At 41.4% G+C, this 15,192-nt stretch overlaps 1 protein-coding gene across 1 annotated transcript; it reads right to left on the reverse strand.

The window, feature by feature from the left end:
* Positions 1 to 5,758: 5,758 nt before the first annotated feature.
* On the reverse strand, positions 5,759 to 7,258 carry LOC149084636 (speckle-type POZ protein-like). The gene has a single exon (XM_089235355.1). It carries the CDS (start codon positions 7,256 to 7,258, stop codon positions 6,200 to 6,202), a length of 1,059 nt encoding a protein of 352 aa, XP_089091481.1. The 3' UTR covers positions 5,759 to 6,199.
* Between the last annotated feature and the right edge of the window lie 7,934 nt (positions 7,259 to 15,192).

Here is a 15,192-nt window from a genome sequence, read left to right on the forward strand (position 1 = left end):
TCAACGTTGAAATCATGCCGAGCCGAAACAGCTGAAGCTATAAATATGACATTAGATCAATATTGTAATATAGACTCATTGAGAAGGGATTTTTCCAAATTCAACCCCCTAAGGGGGGGTTTCAAAAGTTATATGGAGCAATCAGCACTGAGCCGAAGTCGCTTAAGCCATAAATATGAAATTTAGTTAGTATTATATTTTATAATGTACATACACACTAAGACAGGATTTCTGAAAGTTCATCACCCATGGGGGTTATGAGGTGAGAGTAATTTTGAGATTGCAAAAACACACGAGAGCGAAGCCGCGGATAACAACTGGTAATAAAATATAATGCTTACTAAATTTTATATTTATGGCTTCAGGGATTTCGGCTCAGTGATGATTACTCCATATAACCTTTGAACCCCCCCCCCCTCTTTATTAGGGGGGTTGAATTTTGACATTTGACTTACAGTCTTCGACTTAAAACGAACATTCGATTATGTTGATTTAAATATTCTAACAAATAAAAACACTTCTCAGCAGGCAAATGAGGTAATGTACTATATTGGTTTAAAACATATTACTACAATAGGAAACAAGCTGCCATTATAAATGGTAAAATCAGCACATTTGAAATATAATGAAAAGAGTCCCACAAGGATCGGCCCTTGGGTCATAATTATTTCTAGTTTATATTAATGATTTATGTAAAATTAAGTAGAACGGTAAAATAATTTCATTCGCAGATGACACAAGCCTATATGTTGAAGACGGGGGTGGATTTAGAGCTCGCTATTGGTAGGGGTGATTTTACAAATCTTTAAAAATCTAGTCTAGGCATCGGTGACCACATGTCCTGCATTTTGTCTCGTATTTCCCGTGACAGTTCGGTTTTTCTGTTTTTTCTTCTCCATCCAGACTTTTTGAAAAATGTCACGGTTTTACTCGTTTATAGTCGAAGTTTTCTTGAATTTTTTGTTTAATTTTTTGTTGCAATATTACCATATAGAAGTTCCGAAAATTTCATAAAATATCGCATTTCGTTTGAGGGGAAATCTAAGGAGAGCACCTACATCCAGCAGTGGATTGAAATTGGTTGTTGATGATGCCACACCTATTAAAACCAGTATTTTAAATACAGTTAAACTCGGTTATAACGACATCGAAGATTTCGCGGGATTTCGGCGTTATAACCGAATCTGGCTGTATTGCTTTCACTTTTAGAATATTGTTCTAGAGCTCTTTTAGTTATTTTCTAACATTTACCGGTGATTATGTATGATCCCCACCTCATATTAGTTCACTACGACGCAGTTCGTTTTGTAGAGGCCATATAATTATGTCCAACTACTGATGCTGGAAAACAAATTAATGAAATAAAGTGAATATAAAGATAAGTTTAATTTTCTCAATCAGCAAAACTGGTAAAAGAAAGCCATAGCCTCATATTGTTTAAAATTATATGCGTGAGTTCAAAAATCGTATGAAATTATCTCGTTTTAAACATCCAATTCTTGGACATAAAACCTCTTGGGTGACAAATAACATTTTCGAAAACTGAAACTCACGGAACCACAGCTTCAAAAAACGATATAAAAAATGACATTCTTTTTGGGCAATGTTAGAGGAGTATTTTGGAAGGATAATTTTCACACAGTTTTCATTACATACATATTTAATTGGTAATTTTCAATCAAAACCTACAATATTTAATTAGTAATATCTGACAAAATTTTCATTCAAAACATACAGTATTTATTTAACAATATTCGACATGATTTCCTCCATTACATATTTATAATTAAAGGGTTCCAATCTACTAATCTAGAAAAACAGATAACACGCAAATGTAAGAAAAAACTGTAGAAAAATATTCATTTCTCACAAATATTGATATCATAATTAAAATGATACATTATGAGCTATAACCTCTCAAATAGTCTTAAATGTCACATCCTTGATGATACTTATCAACTAAATTCTTTAATCTCTGCGCAGAGTCCCGGTATTTCTTTCTCCTAATCAATGTGATGGTTTTGTCCACTTACAATTTGCTCCATCCGAACTTCATTCAAACTCTGTTCTCTTTTTATGGCACCGATGAACTTCCATATATCTGGGTGGTGAGCAGATAATTGCTGTTGGAACGCTCGATGCCATCCTTCTATAGAATTGTTGGCAAATCGTTACGCGTTCCTTGAAAGCAGTTCCGAATGTCGATGTCAAAGCGCGACGACCACCAGGACGAAAAGGACGCCCGATCCAAGTGTCTTCAAATCAACACCATCATAAATACGTTTTCGGAACAATCGGATTTTTTAATCATTTGTGACACTACTACGTTAAAAACTAACTAACTAACCAATTCACTCACTCCCTCACTCACTTACTGACCATTCACTCACTCCCTCACTCACTTACTGACCATTCACTCACTCCCTCACTTACCAATTCACTCACTCCCTCACTCACTTACTGACCATTCACTCACTCCCTCACTCACTTACTGACCATTCACTCACTCCCTCACTCACTTACTGACCATTCACTCACTCCCTCACTTACCAATTCACTCACTCCCTCACTCACTAACCAATTCACTCACTCCCTCACTCACTAACCAATTTACTCGCTGGCTCAATCACTGACTCGATCAACCACTTACTCACTCGGTCACTCAGTCACTACTGGGCCACTCACTCACCCGCTCAATCACTTACTCACTTGGTCACTCAGTCACTACTGGATTGCTCACTCACCCGCTCAATCACTTACTCACTCGGTCACTCAATCACTTACTTACTCGTCACTCAGTCACTCACTGGGTCACTCACTCACTCGGTCACTCAATCACTTACTTACTTGGTCACTCACTCACTCACTCGGTCACTCAATCACTTACTTACTTGGTCACTCACTCACTCACTCGGTCACTCAATCACTTACTTACTCGGTCACTCAGTCACTCACTCACTGGGTCACTCACTCACTCGGTAACTCAATCACTGACTCACTCGGTCACTCAGTAACTCAATCGCTCACTCCCTCGCATTGAACTGTTGTCGGTGAATTGCTAGTCGGTGAATTTTCCTAGCGGTGAATTTTCCTAGTGGTGAATTGCATGGCGGTGAATTGTCGGTCGGTGAATTTTCCTAGCGGTGAATTGCATGGCGGTGAATTGTTGGTCGGTGAATTTTCCTAGCGGTGAATAGCATGGCGGTGAATTGTTGGTCGGTGAATTTTCCTAGCGGTGAATTGTTGGTCGGTGAATTTTCCTAGCGGTGAATTGTTGGTCGGTGAATTTTCCGGCGGTGAATTGTTGTCGGTGAATTGCTGGCGGTGAATTTTCCGGACACGATATGAAAGCCCTCAAAATTCATACTCAAAACTTACGCAATCCATTAAGTCAGGGCTTAACTCTCTGAGGTCAAAAGAAAGAATTCTACAAAAGAGAAAAATCAACCCACATTTGTGGCACCAGGGTCTGAACGGGTTATGCCCTTGCAAGGACCTTGGAATCAGAGGCGAATTAAAGTCGGTTGAGGCCCTGGCGAAAAAAAAATTGGTCCCTTTAAATTTTTCGGGACCCTTCAGAAGTCGGGGCCTCCGCCGATAAACCCGCCTCTGCTTGGCATAATATACATGCTTCAGGGAATTCTCCCTACATTCCTAGAACATTAGTAGGATTATTCGCCACTGTTACTATTGTTTCTTGCAAAACCCATATTGAGAAACACCGTTCCAGAGAGCATGAAAAAATCAATGAACTGGTGGACTAGCAATATTATTCAGTGTCGTTAATGGTAAAAATCTGATTTTGAACTTTAACATCTGTAAACGCAACCAAAAACTAACATAAATACATACCACACAAAAAAACTATATAACACGAATTTTAATTAATCATGGATAATTTTATGAAGGCCTGCTATCGTTCCAATTGTTAATTAACATTGAGAAAACTTACAGTAATTTTTAAACCAAAGGTGATGAACTTTACCATTGATCCAAATGTGTTTGATTATCGTCTCCAATATATCTCTCTTATAAACAATATTCAATATGAGTGCTTTCTAGTCCGGTTCCGTCACTTTTCGTTTCACGTAACCCCTTTATTACATGCACACGTCATGATCGGAAACCATGATGTTGGATACGAAATTAAGTGGAAATTGAATGCATTATAGCTGGTGTGTTGAGTAAATATGACCAAATGAACAGCACTACAGGGTGATTCTAAATTCATGGGACAAACTTTAACAGGTGATATAATACTCCTAAACAAAGAGAAAACTTTATTTTTCCGTCATAGAATGTGCGGTAGAATAGCTACAGCAAAGGTGGTAGGTGTTTTTAGAGAGTGCACAAACGGCACTTCACCAAAAGCAAATATCTTATTTTTCTGACGAATTTGCTGCAATAAGTGCAATCGATCATTCGAAGGTGCAGGCAGGGCCGGACCTACAAATTTTGCCGCCCCTTGAATACGATTATATGAAAATAGTTTTCTTTTTTGGCGTCTGTTACCTTAATACAGTGGCTTCCAAAGTGTTGGTCAAGCCCCCCTGGGGGGAAGCAGATCAGATTAATAATTTAGAGCAGTGGTTCTAAAACTTTTGCCACCTGTGGCTTTTTGCCGTGACAATGTTTATCCGCGGCTCCCTAGAATAGTCCACAAAAAAAGAACCACTTTTCAAAGCACTAAATAGCCAATCATCAATGTCAACAGCTCACAGCGATGTCCTTGAGAAAGGCTGGCGACGCCCCTAGGAGCCGCGTTTGAAGAAACACTGGTCTAACCCCATAGAAAAGACAAGACAATAAATAACCCAAAAATTTTAGGTTTTCTTTTTGCAAAAAACTTGACACTTATAGAGTGTCGAAGTTTCTGGAGATATTTTGGGCTGTCCAATTATAATGGGGGAATACGTCGGGCCAAAGCAAGCAAAATATAATATTATTTTTGAAGCATCGTGAAGACCACGGCAGAAAAATGGCACAAAGCTGGAGGCTTTTTATGGTATCTGTTTTGCAAGAAGAGGAGTCCGTCAGCAAATTTCAATAACTCACAGGCTGAAGGAGAACAGATAGAGGTATACAGCAGTGGCTCTCAAACTTTCCTCACCAACGGCTTTCTTGCCCTAGTCGACGATCAGCCACGGCTCCCCAGAGCAGCCTAATAAAGCACTACTTCGAAGCAACGAACAGGCAGATATCGCAAGCTCACAAAGACGCCCCCTGGGTGCCGCGATGCGCACTTTGGAGAACCAGTGGTATAAAAAAATCAAGCAGTCAACAACATTCTTGAGCCAAAACAGCACTACGCTAGAGATAGACCTATTTCTATTATTATGTTGGACAAAAGGGGCATTTGGCGGAAGATGAACAAAGAATCCAAACTTGCTGAAGTATTTACGAAAAGGAATCAACTGGAAAAATGTTGATAAAGAGTGAAAAGATCCTTTGCAAAAAAAGAGCAGGAACCTCATTTTTCAGAAAAAAGCTGTTTTAGAGACCTGAACCTGAATAACCAGATGCACACAAGTTCCCGTCAGTTATGCGATTTCGAACTTTCCCGAAGGATGGGTGCAACTATAGAAGCTATAATCCGGCTATGTTCGGCCTATCGGTAGAGACCGACGGCAATTTTTGGAAGTGCAAGGAAGGAGCTGTTTCTATTGACAGGGATTGAACTTGGAATAGCAAAGAGTTGAATTGAGAATTTCAAAAGCATTGTATATACTTGATACCTCATTACCTAACTTAGAGGATTTTTACTTGAGAGAGGTAAAAAAAACAGCCGCCCCAGGCGGATGCCTCGTCACCTCATGCCTGGTGCCGGCCCTGGGTTCAGGGTATTGTAATGTGGCAGGCCTTCTCATGATGTTACCAGTAACGCAAATTCCACCACTAGTCATTATACCGCTTGATTTTTTTTTTGGCGTAGCATAACCTTGATGCTCCCTTGCACCTATAAATAACAAACTCTAATTCGAAGGTGCATATGCACCCTCGAATTGTTGATAGCACATATCGCAGCAAATCAGTCGGAAAAATATGACATTTGTTTTCGGTGGAGTGCTATTGCGATCCGACCGTACATTCTATGATCGAAAATGCTATTGTTTAGGTGTCTTACATCATCTCTTAAAAGTTAGCCCTCATGAATTTAGAAAAAATCACCTTACATTTAATCATCGAATTCCGATTGAACTTATTCATTTCGGGGTCTTTTGTTATTTTCATTTTCCTGTCCATCTGATTTGGGAGCTCTTCTCTCGATCAGCCCCTTGACGATGTCACAAAGCAGTTCCGGTCGCGTCTTGAAGAACGAACGTTGAGCTTCGAAGTCATCTTCTGACAGGTTGTCGCAGTAGAATTTGATGGCTTGGCCGCGGAGTCTATCCGCATTATAAGTATCAGCACAGACGAGAATCTGATAAACGTTCTGATCGTCTAGCAGAGACATCAGGTAATTGCTGCAATACGACTTCAAGTCACTCACGTGATACTTGTCACTGGCTCGCAGAAGTTCCAAGGCAATGTCACAATCCATCCGGACTACACTCCCGGAGTAGATGAATTCCATGAAGGAGTCCATAGTGTCTTTTCCGAAGTCGGTCACTTCCACTCGGCGTGTGTTTTTCTCCAGCGTGTCGTGCTTGAACATGGCCGCAAATACTTTCGAGCGAGCACCAAGGACGACAGAATGAACGGGGATGTCCTCTTTGCCAACGGAAATTACACAATCTGCATTCTCTTTCCTTGCCCACAGTTTCTTGAAATCACTGATCACCTTCAATGTTGCTGTGCTTTCTGCACAGTGCTGAATACCAGAACTATCTTTGAAAGAAATCGCGGAATACGTCGCTTCCACGGTGATTATCAAAATGTCGTTGACCAGTTTTGATATCAAAGCTTCTCTCTCCATGACTTTTGGAGGACTTCTCCCATAGGTAGTCCTTGTGCTTATGCGATTTATGTTGAACAAAATCTCGTCATTAGTGTTGCGAAGGGACACACTAAACTTGATTTTCAGGTCCTTCACTTCGCTTTTCATTACGGGAGAACAAAGAACGTGTCCCTTCGATTCTTCTGTTTTCCCTCCAGGAAACAATAGCAAGTGCCACTCTATGCCGTTTTTCTCCAGTTGAAAGGATTCACTTCTATACCTTTGTCCATTCTCCCATTCCAGCGAGCTGAAACGTTCGATGATCCACTTGGAACGAAAAGTCCCCTCGAAACTGCTACAAAATTGCATTTTACCGATCATTCTTTTTCAGCTTGCAGTCGATTCCCTCCGCAAGAAAATAGAAAAAATATATATGCAGCGCAAATCTTCTTGTAGACTCGTCAACAACGTCAGCCGAAATGACGAAAATGTACGTTGTATTCCCACAGCGGAACATCCAGGGGTTGCCAGTCGAATATATACTTTTCCAGCCAAATCTCTGTGAGAAACTGAAAATGATCGGCTCTTGTCGAGCCGTGATCAAATGACGTAATAAAAAAAAAAGAGACAATCGCCGCCAACGTGGCAACACCTCCACCAGCAGAGGATCCTCGTTTCATTTCTGCGTATTGCTGATGGTATATAGCTATGATTCATCAAAACAAGAACCAGAGAGAATAAACAAATATCCCAAGGAAACTTCATGGTATATTACCGTAACGTACAATATCCTTATCAGCGTTGGCAGATATATATCTTTACTCTTTTTCTTTGATTTTCTATTAAATTGCTTGAGTACTTTTTTTTTTTTCTGTGACGCTAAACACGTGACTCTAATTCTACTTTAAAGAGTGTCAGCGGCCGTGAAAATGTGCAACGATTTTCATTACGGTTTTCTTGTGTTCATAAATGCGATATTGCGGAATGCGGAATGCGAGAATTTTGTGCCGAGTCCTGCCCTCAGGGCTATTACAGCGGCTTACAAAAGGCCTGGCAGCTAAAAGTCAATGGGCCAAGAAATAAATTTCCTGACCCAAGGGCCATGGTCGAAATTGGGTAGAATCCGCTAATGAAGTTTAAATTTCGTAATTTTTTGCAGTGAAGCACAATAGTGCTGGGGGAGAAAATTAAGAAGACAATGCGACAGGAATATGCGTCGTGGTGAATTTTGAAGAGTGGATCTGTATCTCGGAATTAAAAGAGATTAATTCCGGAGCTGAGTAATGCCGTCACAACCCCATGTTGTTAGTCGTTTTAGTGAAGAGATAACAGCTGGTGAAGAAAGCCGGAGAGACTGGTCTTCTGTGATTGGACCGCTGGATGGAGCCCTTGGATTGGCTGGACCTCTCTGCAATCTAGGATCTGAAAATAGAGATAGGAAAAAACAAAGTTCCTAGACGGTGGGAAAGATATGTTAGAAAAATAATGTAAATGTTAGTTAAATGAAAAGGAAATATTTTTTTTTTTTTTTTTTTTTTTTTTTTTAAGTTATGAGATTTTTTTGAAGTAGATTTTTAAGTATTTTTTAAAGGGGATACCGTGAAAGGGAAATAGCAGGAAGGACCTGAAACGAAATAGTCTAAGTTTCGGCGATCTTCCCACAGAGTTTCTCGGCCAGGTTCGAGAAGTCTCTATATAAAGAGAGAGAGACACCATCGGCTATGTTTTCTTCGGCCATGATCGAGATTAGTGATCTGATCTCGTTGATGGATTTCTTAGCCAGGTTTTCAAAATTTCTCGGTCGGCTAGGCGACGTCACGGGAGAGGCGACGGTAGCTGGTTCCTTCAGGACCGATAGCTTGGCCGAGGGCTGTTCCGCTGCTGCTTGCGCGGGTGCGACCATCGGTACTGCTGCTTGAGTCGTGTTTTGCTTTCGGAGAAAAGCGTTGAATTTTAACAGCACTGGCCGTGGTAAGAAAGCACTTGCAGTTTTGGTCTTGCTTCGGGAGAAAGTCTGGGATGAGATGGTAATGTCCTTTGCAAGCTGAGTCGAGGGTTTACGGGATTTCCGAATTTTTAGAAATTCGGGACACTTGCGATAATTTGCTGGGTGTGGACCGAGACACAGAACACAGGTCGGCGTATCCCGTCCTCGCACCTTGCCGCATTGCCCGGGCTCATGAGTGTCCGTGCATTTGACACACCTGTAGGCATTGACGCAGGTGTCAGCAAAGTGCGAGAACCGAAGACATCGTCTGCATTGGAATTCCTGGAAGTTCCTGATAAATCTTTCCATGGTGATATCGAGATGTGAGATGGACTTTAGCTGGAGAATCTTGAAGTTAGCCTCGCTTTTTCTGAGTGTAATTCTCCAAGCTATGGATTTTGTTTTTCTGAAGACCTCAACTTTTTTAGTTGAAAAGCCAAGTTGGCTGAGGGCGGTCTGTATGTCCTTTAGCGGGGTGCCCGGCTCGAGACCCCGCAGCAGGACAGCGAAAAAGTCTGTTTTTTTTTCTTTCGGTCTAATGAGGATACGCTCATTCTCAAGCCACTTTTGAGCAGCGGTGAGATCATCTGCTGTGGTGAAAGAGATGTTGATCTGATTGCCATCTAGCTTAGCCGAGTAAGGGCTGTTGCATATGCGGGCGAGCTGAGCGTCGGTTTGTAGCCATTTTCCGTTGCAAACAACCGAGATGGTGAGGTTCTGTAAGGCCTCGTTCGATTGGCAGAGAGAGTCTGATGGGCCAATAGCAGAGGAGCAAGCTGTTTTCTCCACCGGGGATGCCATATCACCCGCGGAAAAAGCATACGGGACCGAATTTAGCAGTCCTGGATCAGAGGTTAGGTCCATGTGTTGAGCTGGTTCTGCGATTACCTCTGTCTCTGGGACAGGATTTTCTGATTCAGCGAGTTCATCTATGGTTGGGGCCTGTTCAGCAGATCTAGAGAGAGAGAGAGAATGGGCAGCTTCTGGCGTCAGAGTGCACCTGGGCTCCCGGTCTGGTCTCGTTTCTGACCTGAAAAGAGAAGAGTCGCTGACCTCGTTCGTCTCCGGTTTATCCGGATCCGTGAGGATTTCGTTCGTGGGCTCTTCGTAGAGGACACAGCTGGTGCCCTCGAAATCTTTTAGCCTGGCCACCAGGTCCCATTCGTAGCAGGTGCTATTGTGACTAATGACAATATCCATGAGTTGTCTTTCCAATTCGCACCGGATCTCGTTGGTGATCCAGGATTTGGCATCCTTTGCAATGTCTACGAGGAGATCCACGGCCTGGCATTGGAGATGAGGGTCGTCAGCCGTTTCCTCTCTGGAGCGTAGCTTGAAGGCACGCCGAGTGGAGTCCACCTCCGCGAAGAATTTCGACCATTCGACTGAGCGCTTCGAAAAGGACTCGTGATGCAGCAGGCATTTGTGGTTCATCACGGTGGCGGGCGCCGACTTAGGTGCGGCTGGCTTCGGCTTCCTTTTTGTTCTGGCCATGTCCGAACCTGAAATAAAAAGAAGAAATGGCTCCCTAGTTGGAGCGAGCAAAAAACACGACCGTCCCCTTCAGAATCTGGGGCGCGAGTGTGGAAAATTTAAGCGATATTTTTGATGTAATATTCTTTATTTATTGCTTATTAGGCTCGGAAAAGTACGGAAATGAAAGAGTTTTTCTTATCATGCCACGTGCCGCACTAAAGTGCAATACGGACCCGTTGTTGGCAAATTCAATGGGAAAAAAAAATTATATGCACCCCACAACGGAAAACTCCCAGTTAGCGGATAAAAATTGCGGCCTCATTTGCTCGGTTTCAAGATGTCCGTTACCAAGAGGTGTATTAGAAATTTATATTATTTGTATTAGAAATATTTATCGAAAAAGTTTATTCATTATACATCTTTAACGCATTATCATGAACGAATATTATGAAATTTCCGCTCTGCACGCGTTTATGAGATACCGTATGTAGGTGCCTAGTAGGAATGGCACGAACAGCGATTTGGCCGAATAATCGAATATTCGGCTGATGTTTTAGGCTGAATACCCCCACCGAGTATTCTGCGGACGAATATCAGTTTTCTTAAAACTCATCACAACTAAGAATAAAACTGCTGTTGTTCATTAAAATAAAACTATTGGAAATTTTAAATGTAGGATAATGAATTTTATTCACGCAATTTATCATTTGAATAAATATTAAAAAGTGGTAATTGAAAGATTTTTATTGCACGATACTGACAATATTTATTTATTCAATATTGCTCGGCCGAAGCCTAGAATACAAGGGAATGCGGTGGTGAAGTTTGACAGAGGAGACGATTGATGTTACAAAAGAAATCTGAAACTGTTGTACAATCAATAATGTTTGATGGGAATAAAATTTAACGGTGATATATTATTGTATTTTAAAAATATCACTTAAAGAATCAATTTTTTTTAAACGCTTGTTTACAATTTTACGTGTAATCAAGACAATTTCAACCATTATTTACTCTCAACTAGTAATCATAGGCGAAGATAAACATGGAAGTCTGGGGAGGGCACGGTCATTATTTCTGGGGGGGAGGGGATTCGATTATGATGATGTCAATTCATATATGCATATACACATTAGATCAGTCAACTTCACCTTTGACCTGGAGGGAGGCAATGCTCCCCCACGCCCCCGTATCTCCTCCCATGCTAGTAATGCATCATAAAATATACGACTTATTTTCCTGTTTTTTATCTTAATGTATTCTTTGCCTCTTTCAGTAGCTTAAGTCGTATCTAGTCTAGGTACATCTTTCATTTAGTGAACTTGTGTAATTCATGCTCACTTCTACCTTATTGCAGTAGGATTCTATTTCCAGTTTAATGTTTTCCTTAGGGGCCATTCAAGTATTACGTAAGCAGATTTTCAGCCATTTTTGACCCCCCCCCCTTGTCAGCAAAACACTGCCCCCCCCTGCCCCCCCCCCCCGTCAGAAAAATTTCGTCAGCAGCTTAGAATATTTCATATCTTCAAAAAGGGGGGGTTGATGACGTAAGCAACCTTCAAACGCCCCTCCCCTCCCTTGTCATTAAAAGTCTGCGAATCCGAAACCCCCCCCCTCCCCTCGATGCTGACGTAATACTTGAATGACCCCTTATCCTAGATATTCTTCCTGACATAACATTTTTCACAGAAAGAGATATACAAGAAACATAATAAAATATAACCAGTAACAAGGAAGCAGATATTCTCTGGGTATCATAGTTGCAAGTCTACCGGATTTTCCGGGAGGCTCCCGAATTTATACTCCATCTCTTGGGCTCCCGAAAAATTCTTATATCTCCCGAATTTCGCCCGTGATTGTAAAAAATCCCTACTTTTGCGGGAATTGAGAATTTAACCGGAAAAAAATTAAGGACCGTTGCTTTCGTTTTTAATCTCCCAAAATGACGTCACAAACGTAATGTAAATTGTCGCCATTGCGTCAAATTACAAAAAAAAAACCCATTTTTTCGGGGTTAAGAATAAAAAATCCTCCAAACAACCAACGTCAATTTGGCCTTCGAAATTGGCGAGATGACTTGTATCTACTTTGACAATATGCAGGACCGCAACTAGATACTGTGTCAGCCGTGGGTAAGCACGCATTTTGGTGCTACCGTGCAATGTTAAGGAGCAGTTGCAAGGTGAATTCGGCGCTCCCGAGGCGCCAGACCCGCCCAGTTGCGGCCCTGACCATATGTTTCATTCAGTCTGTATGTCTCGTTTCAGGCCAGATGGCGACATTCGATTTGAGAGTAGTAATGACAGGTAATTTAACCTACTGATTAGCGACTCTGTGCTCATCGCCGATGGTTTGCACGATGCCGTTTTTAAAAGGGGAAAAAATCCCTACAAGTTTACTTTGACTAATGAAAAATCCCTAAAACGTTTAAAAAATCCCTTTTATATTTATTTTTGTAAAAAATTTGGATCAACGCAAAACCTTCCCTAATTCTCAATCTCTGAAGTTGGCAGATACGGGATATTATACTGAGGTGAACTTGGAAACACACACCTTGTCTCCGTCGGGACTCGAACCAGCACCTCCTAGAGATAGAACGCCTCCTCACGGGTTGCCAAGTTAATCTGTAACGTCATTAAGACCACCTACCAAGTTTGCCACATTTTGAAACACAGCATTCTATTTCGTTTCCTTCCTATTTTGGCGTAGAATCTTCCTGGTTGGCTCACAAATACCGAATGGTGATTGGATGTGGGGCACAGAAATCGCCAATTCTGAGCCCGATAATTTGTTTTCCGCACAACGATGATACTAGCACGAGCAGGGAATTTTTTGCCCTGACTATTCTGAGGGAAAACGGACTACTTGCTGACGTCACGAGCAGCGTGTGGAGGTCTTCTATCTCTAGGAGAAAAGCTGCTCGAACCCAGGCCTTCTTGCATACCGTGTAGATGGTAGCATGCTTGACCGGTATGCAAGAGGGCCTGGGTTCGAACAGCACCTCCTAGAGATAGAAGTAGTCCATTTTCCCTCAGAATATTCAGGGAAAAAAATTCCCTGTGAGGAAAAGAAATGATCGGGCTCAGAATTGGCGATTTCTATGCTCCACATCCAATCACTATGCGGTATTTGTGAGCCGTTCAGGAAGATTCTACGCCAAAATAAGAAGAAACGAAATAGGATGCTGTGTATCAAAATGTGGCAAACTTGCTAGGTGATCTGAATGACGTTTATGGCAACCCGTGCGGAGGCCTTTTATCTGTAGGAGGTGCTGGTTCGAGTCCCGACGGAGACAAGATGACGTTTTTTTTCACGTCATCTTGTCTCCGTCGGGAAAAGAATGGAAAATAATCACTAAACTAAATGAATTCAAAGCTAAAAATCTCTACAGCATTGTAGTATTTTTCAGCAGATGGCACTGCAAAAAATTTTTTTTATACAGAGAGTTTTGATTTTTCGAAATACTTCTATAAGTTAACATTATTATGGAAAGTATCATTCAAAATACTTTTCAGAATCATTTGCAAAATGTGAATCGCTTTCATGTGAATAACTATTCTAAAGAAACGTCACACAATTTAGCGAACGAAGGAAATCGCCAAATGACACAACTTAAAGAGATCTCTACATTTTTATCTATATCATAATTAGGGCCTGGAAGTTTAGACACTAAAAATGGTCGAAATAAGCAGGCAAAAAGGCACTAAAAATGCATAAAATAGACACTAAAATGCCTAAAATAGGCACTAAAAAAAGCTTTTATAATGTTTGGAAAAAAGATTGCATTTAATCCGTCTATTGCTCTCCAATTACAGTTTATAATAATTGCATTATTATCCAAGTTAAATTGATTTCAAGCCCAAAATAAAATGTTACTAGACCCTTAGGATTAGGCCAATTCCAGGGCCCCCCATTTCCAGACGCAAAGTCGGTAGAGAAAATGATCTGTGGGGCTCCCTCGAATTGCGAATAATTCACGTTTATTTGTCGTATTATTTGAAATAATCATTAGCATTTTTATAGTTGAAACATGGCTATCTTGTTCTATTGAATCCCCAGCTGTAAGTGGATTTGTACGCTACATCTAATAAGTACCTACGAATCAAGTTTGGGTAGTGACATGTAAGTTAAGAATCCCTGGTTTTAAGCGGATTTGCAAAACCCTTCTCGAAAAAGAAGCCGCTGTAAATGAGGGTTCGGTCCTAACTCACAGCTCAAGTAACCCTGTCTGTCAGTACGATCCATCTCAGATTGCCTCGAAGTCAAATTTGAATCGTGATCCATATTGGCTAAACAACCCTTGGCTGTGAGTAGATTCACACGGCTCCCTCTCGGAAGTCCTTGCGCAGGGCCGGAACTAGAGGGGGTTGTTCAATTAGTGGTTGGCATTTTTAGGTGGGAACATCATAGAATTATCGAATTTTAGAATTGTGGGATTGGCAAAAATCCTAGTTAGGGGTCATTCAAGTATTATGTCAGCATCGGGGGGGTGGGGGGGGGGTTTGGATTTGCTGACTTTTGATGACAAGGGGGAGGAGGGGTGTTTGAAGTTTGCTTACGTCATCAACTCTCTCTATATTGGGGGTTCTCTATATTGATTTTATGGGTAAACTAGGGGGACCACCCCCCCCCCACTTCTCTTCACAACATATCTTGTTTATTTCGTCCAACTTCATCAGCGTGCTATGGAAAGGAACGTGTAAGCACCAGGTTACTGAAGAAGCGAATTTTGCAATAATAAAGCAACAGAAAACAAATGTGATTCATCAAGTAACCCCACAAAACTTGCCCATGGAATTCCCAGACTCCTCCAATTCGCTGAATTTTAGTGGGGCCCCCTGACAGGATTTTT

The sequence above is a fragment of the Pholcus phalangioides genome, unplaced genomic scaffold, assembly GCF_987345545.1.
Source record: "Pholcus phalangioides strain wild (caught in Gottingen) unplaced genomic scaffold, Ppha-v1.0 ptg000008l_1, whole genome shotgun sequence".
Taxonomy (NCBI): Eukaryota; Metazoa; Arthropoda; class Arachnida; order Araneae; family Pholcidae; genus Pholcus; species Pholcus phalangioides.

What these genes read in the sequence shown, in the direction of transcription:
- LOC149084636 (XM_089235355.1), bottom strand. Translation starts at nt 7,258, where the DNA reads ATGATCGGTAAAATGCAATTTTGTAGCAGTTTCGAGGGGACTTTTCGT.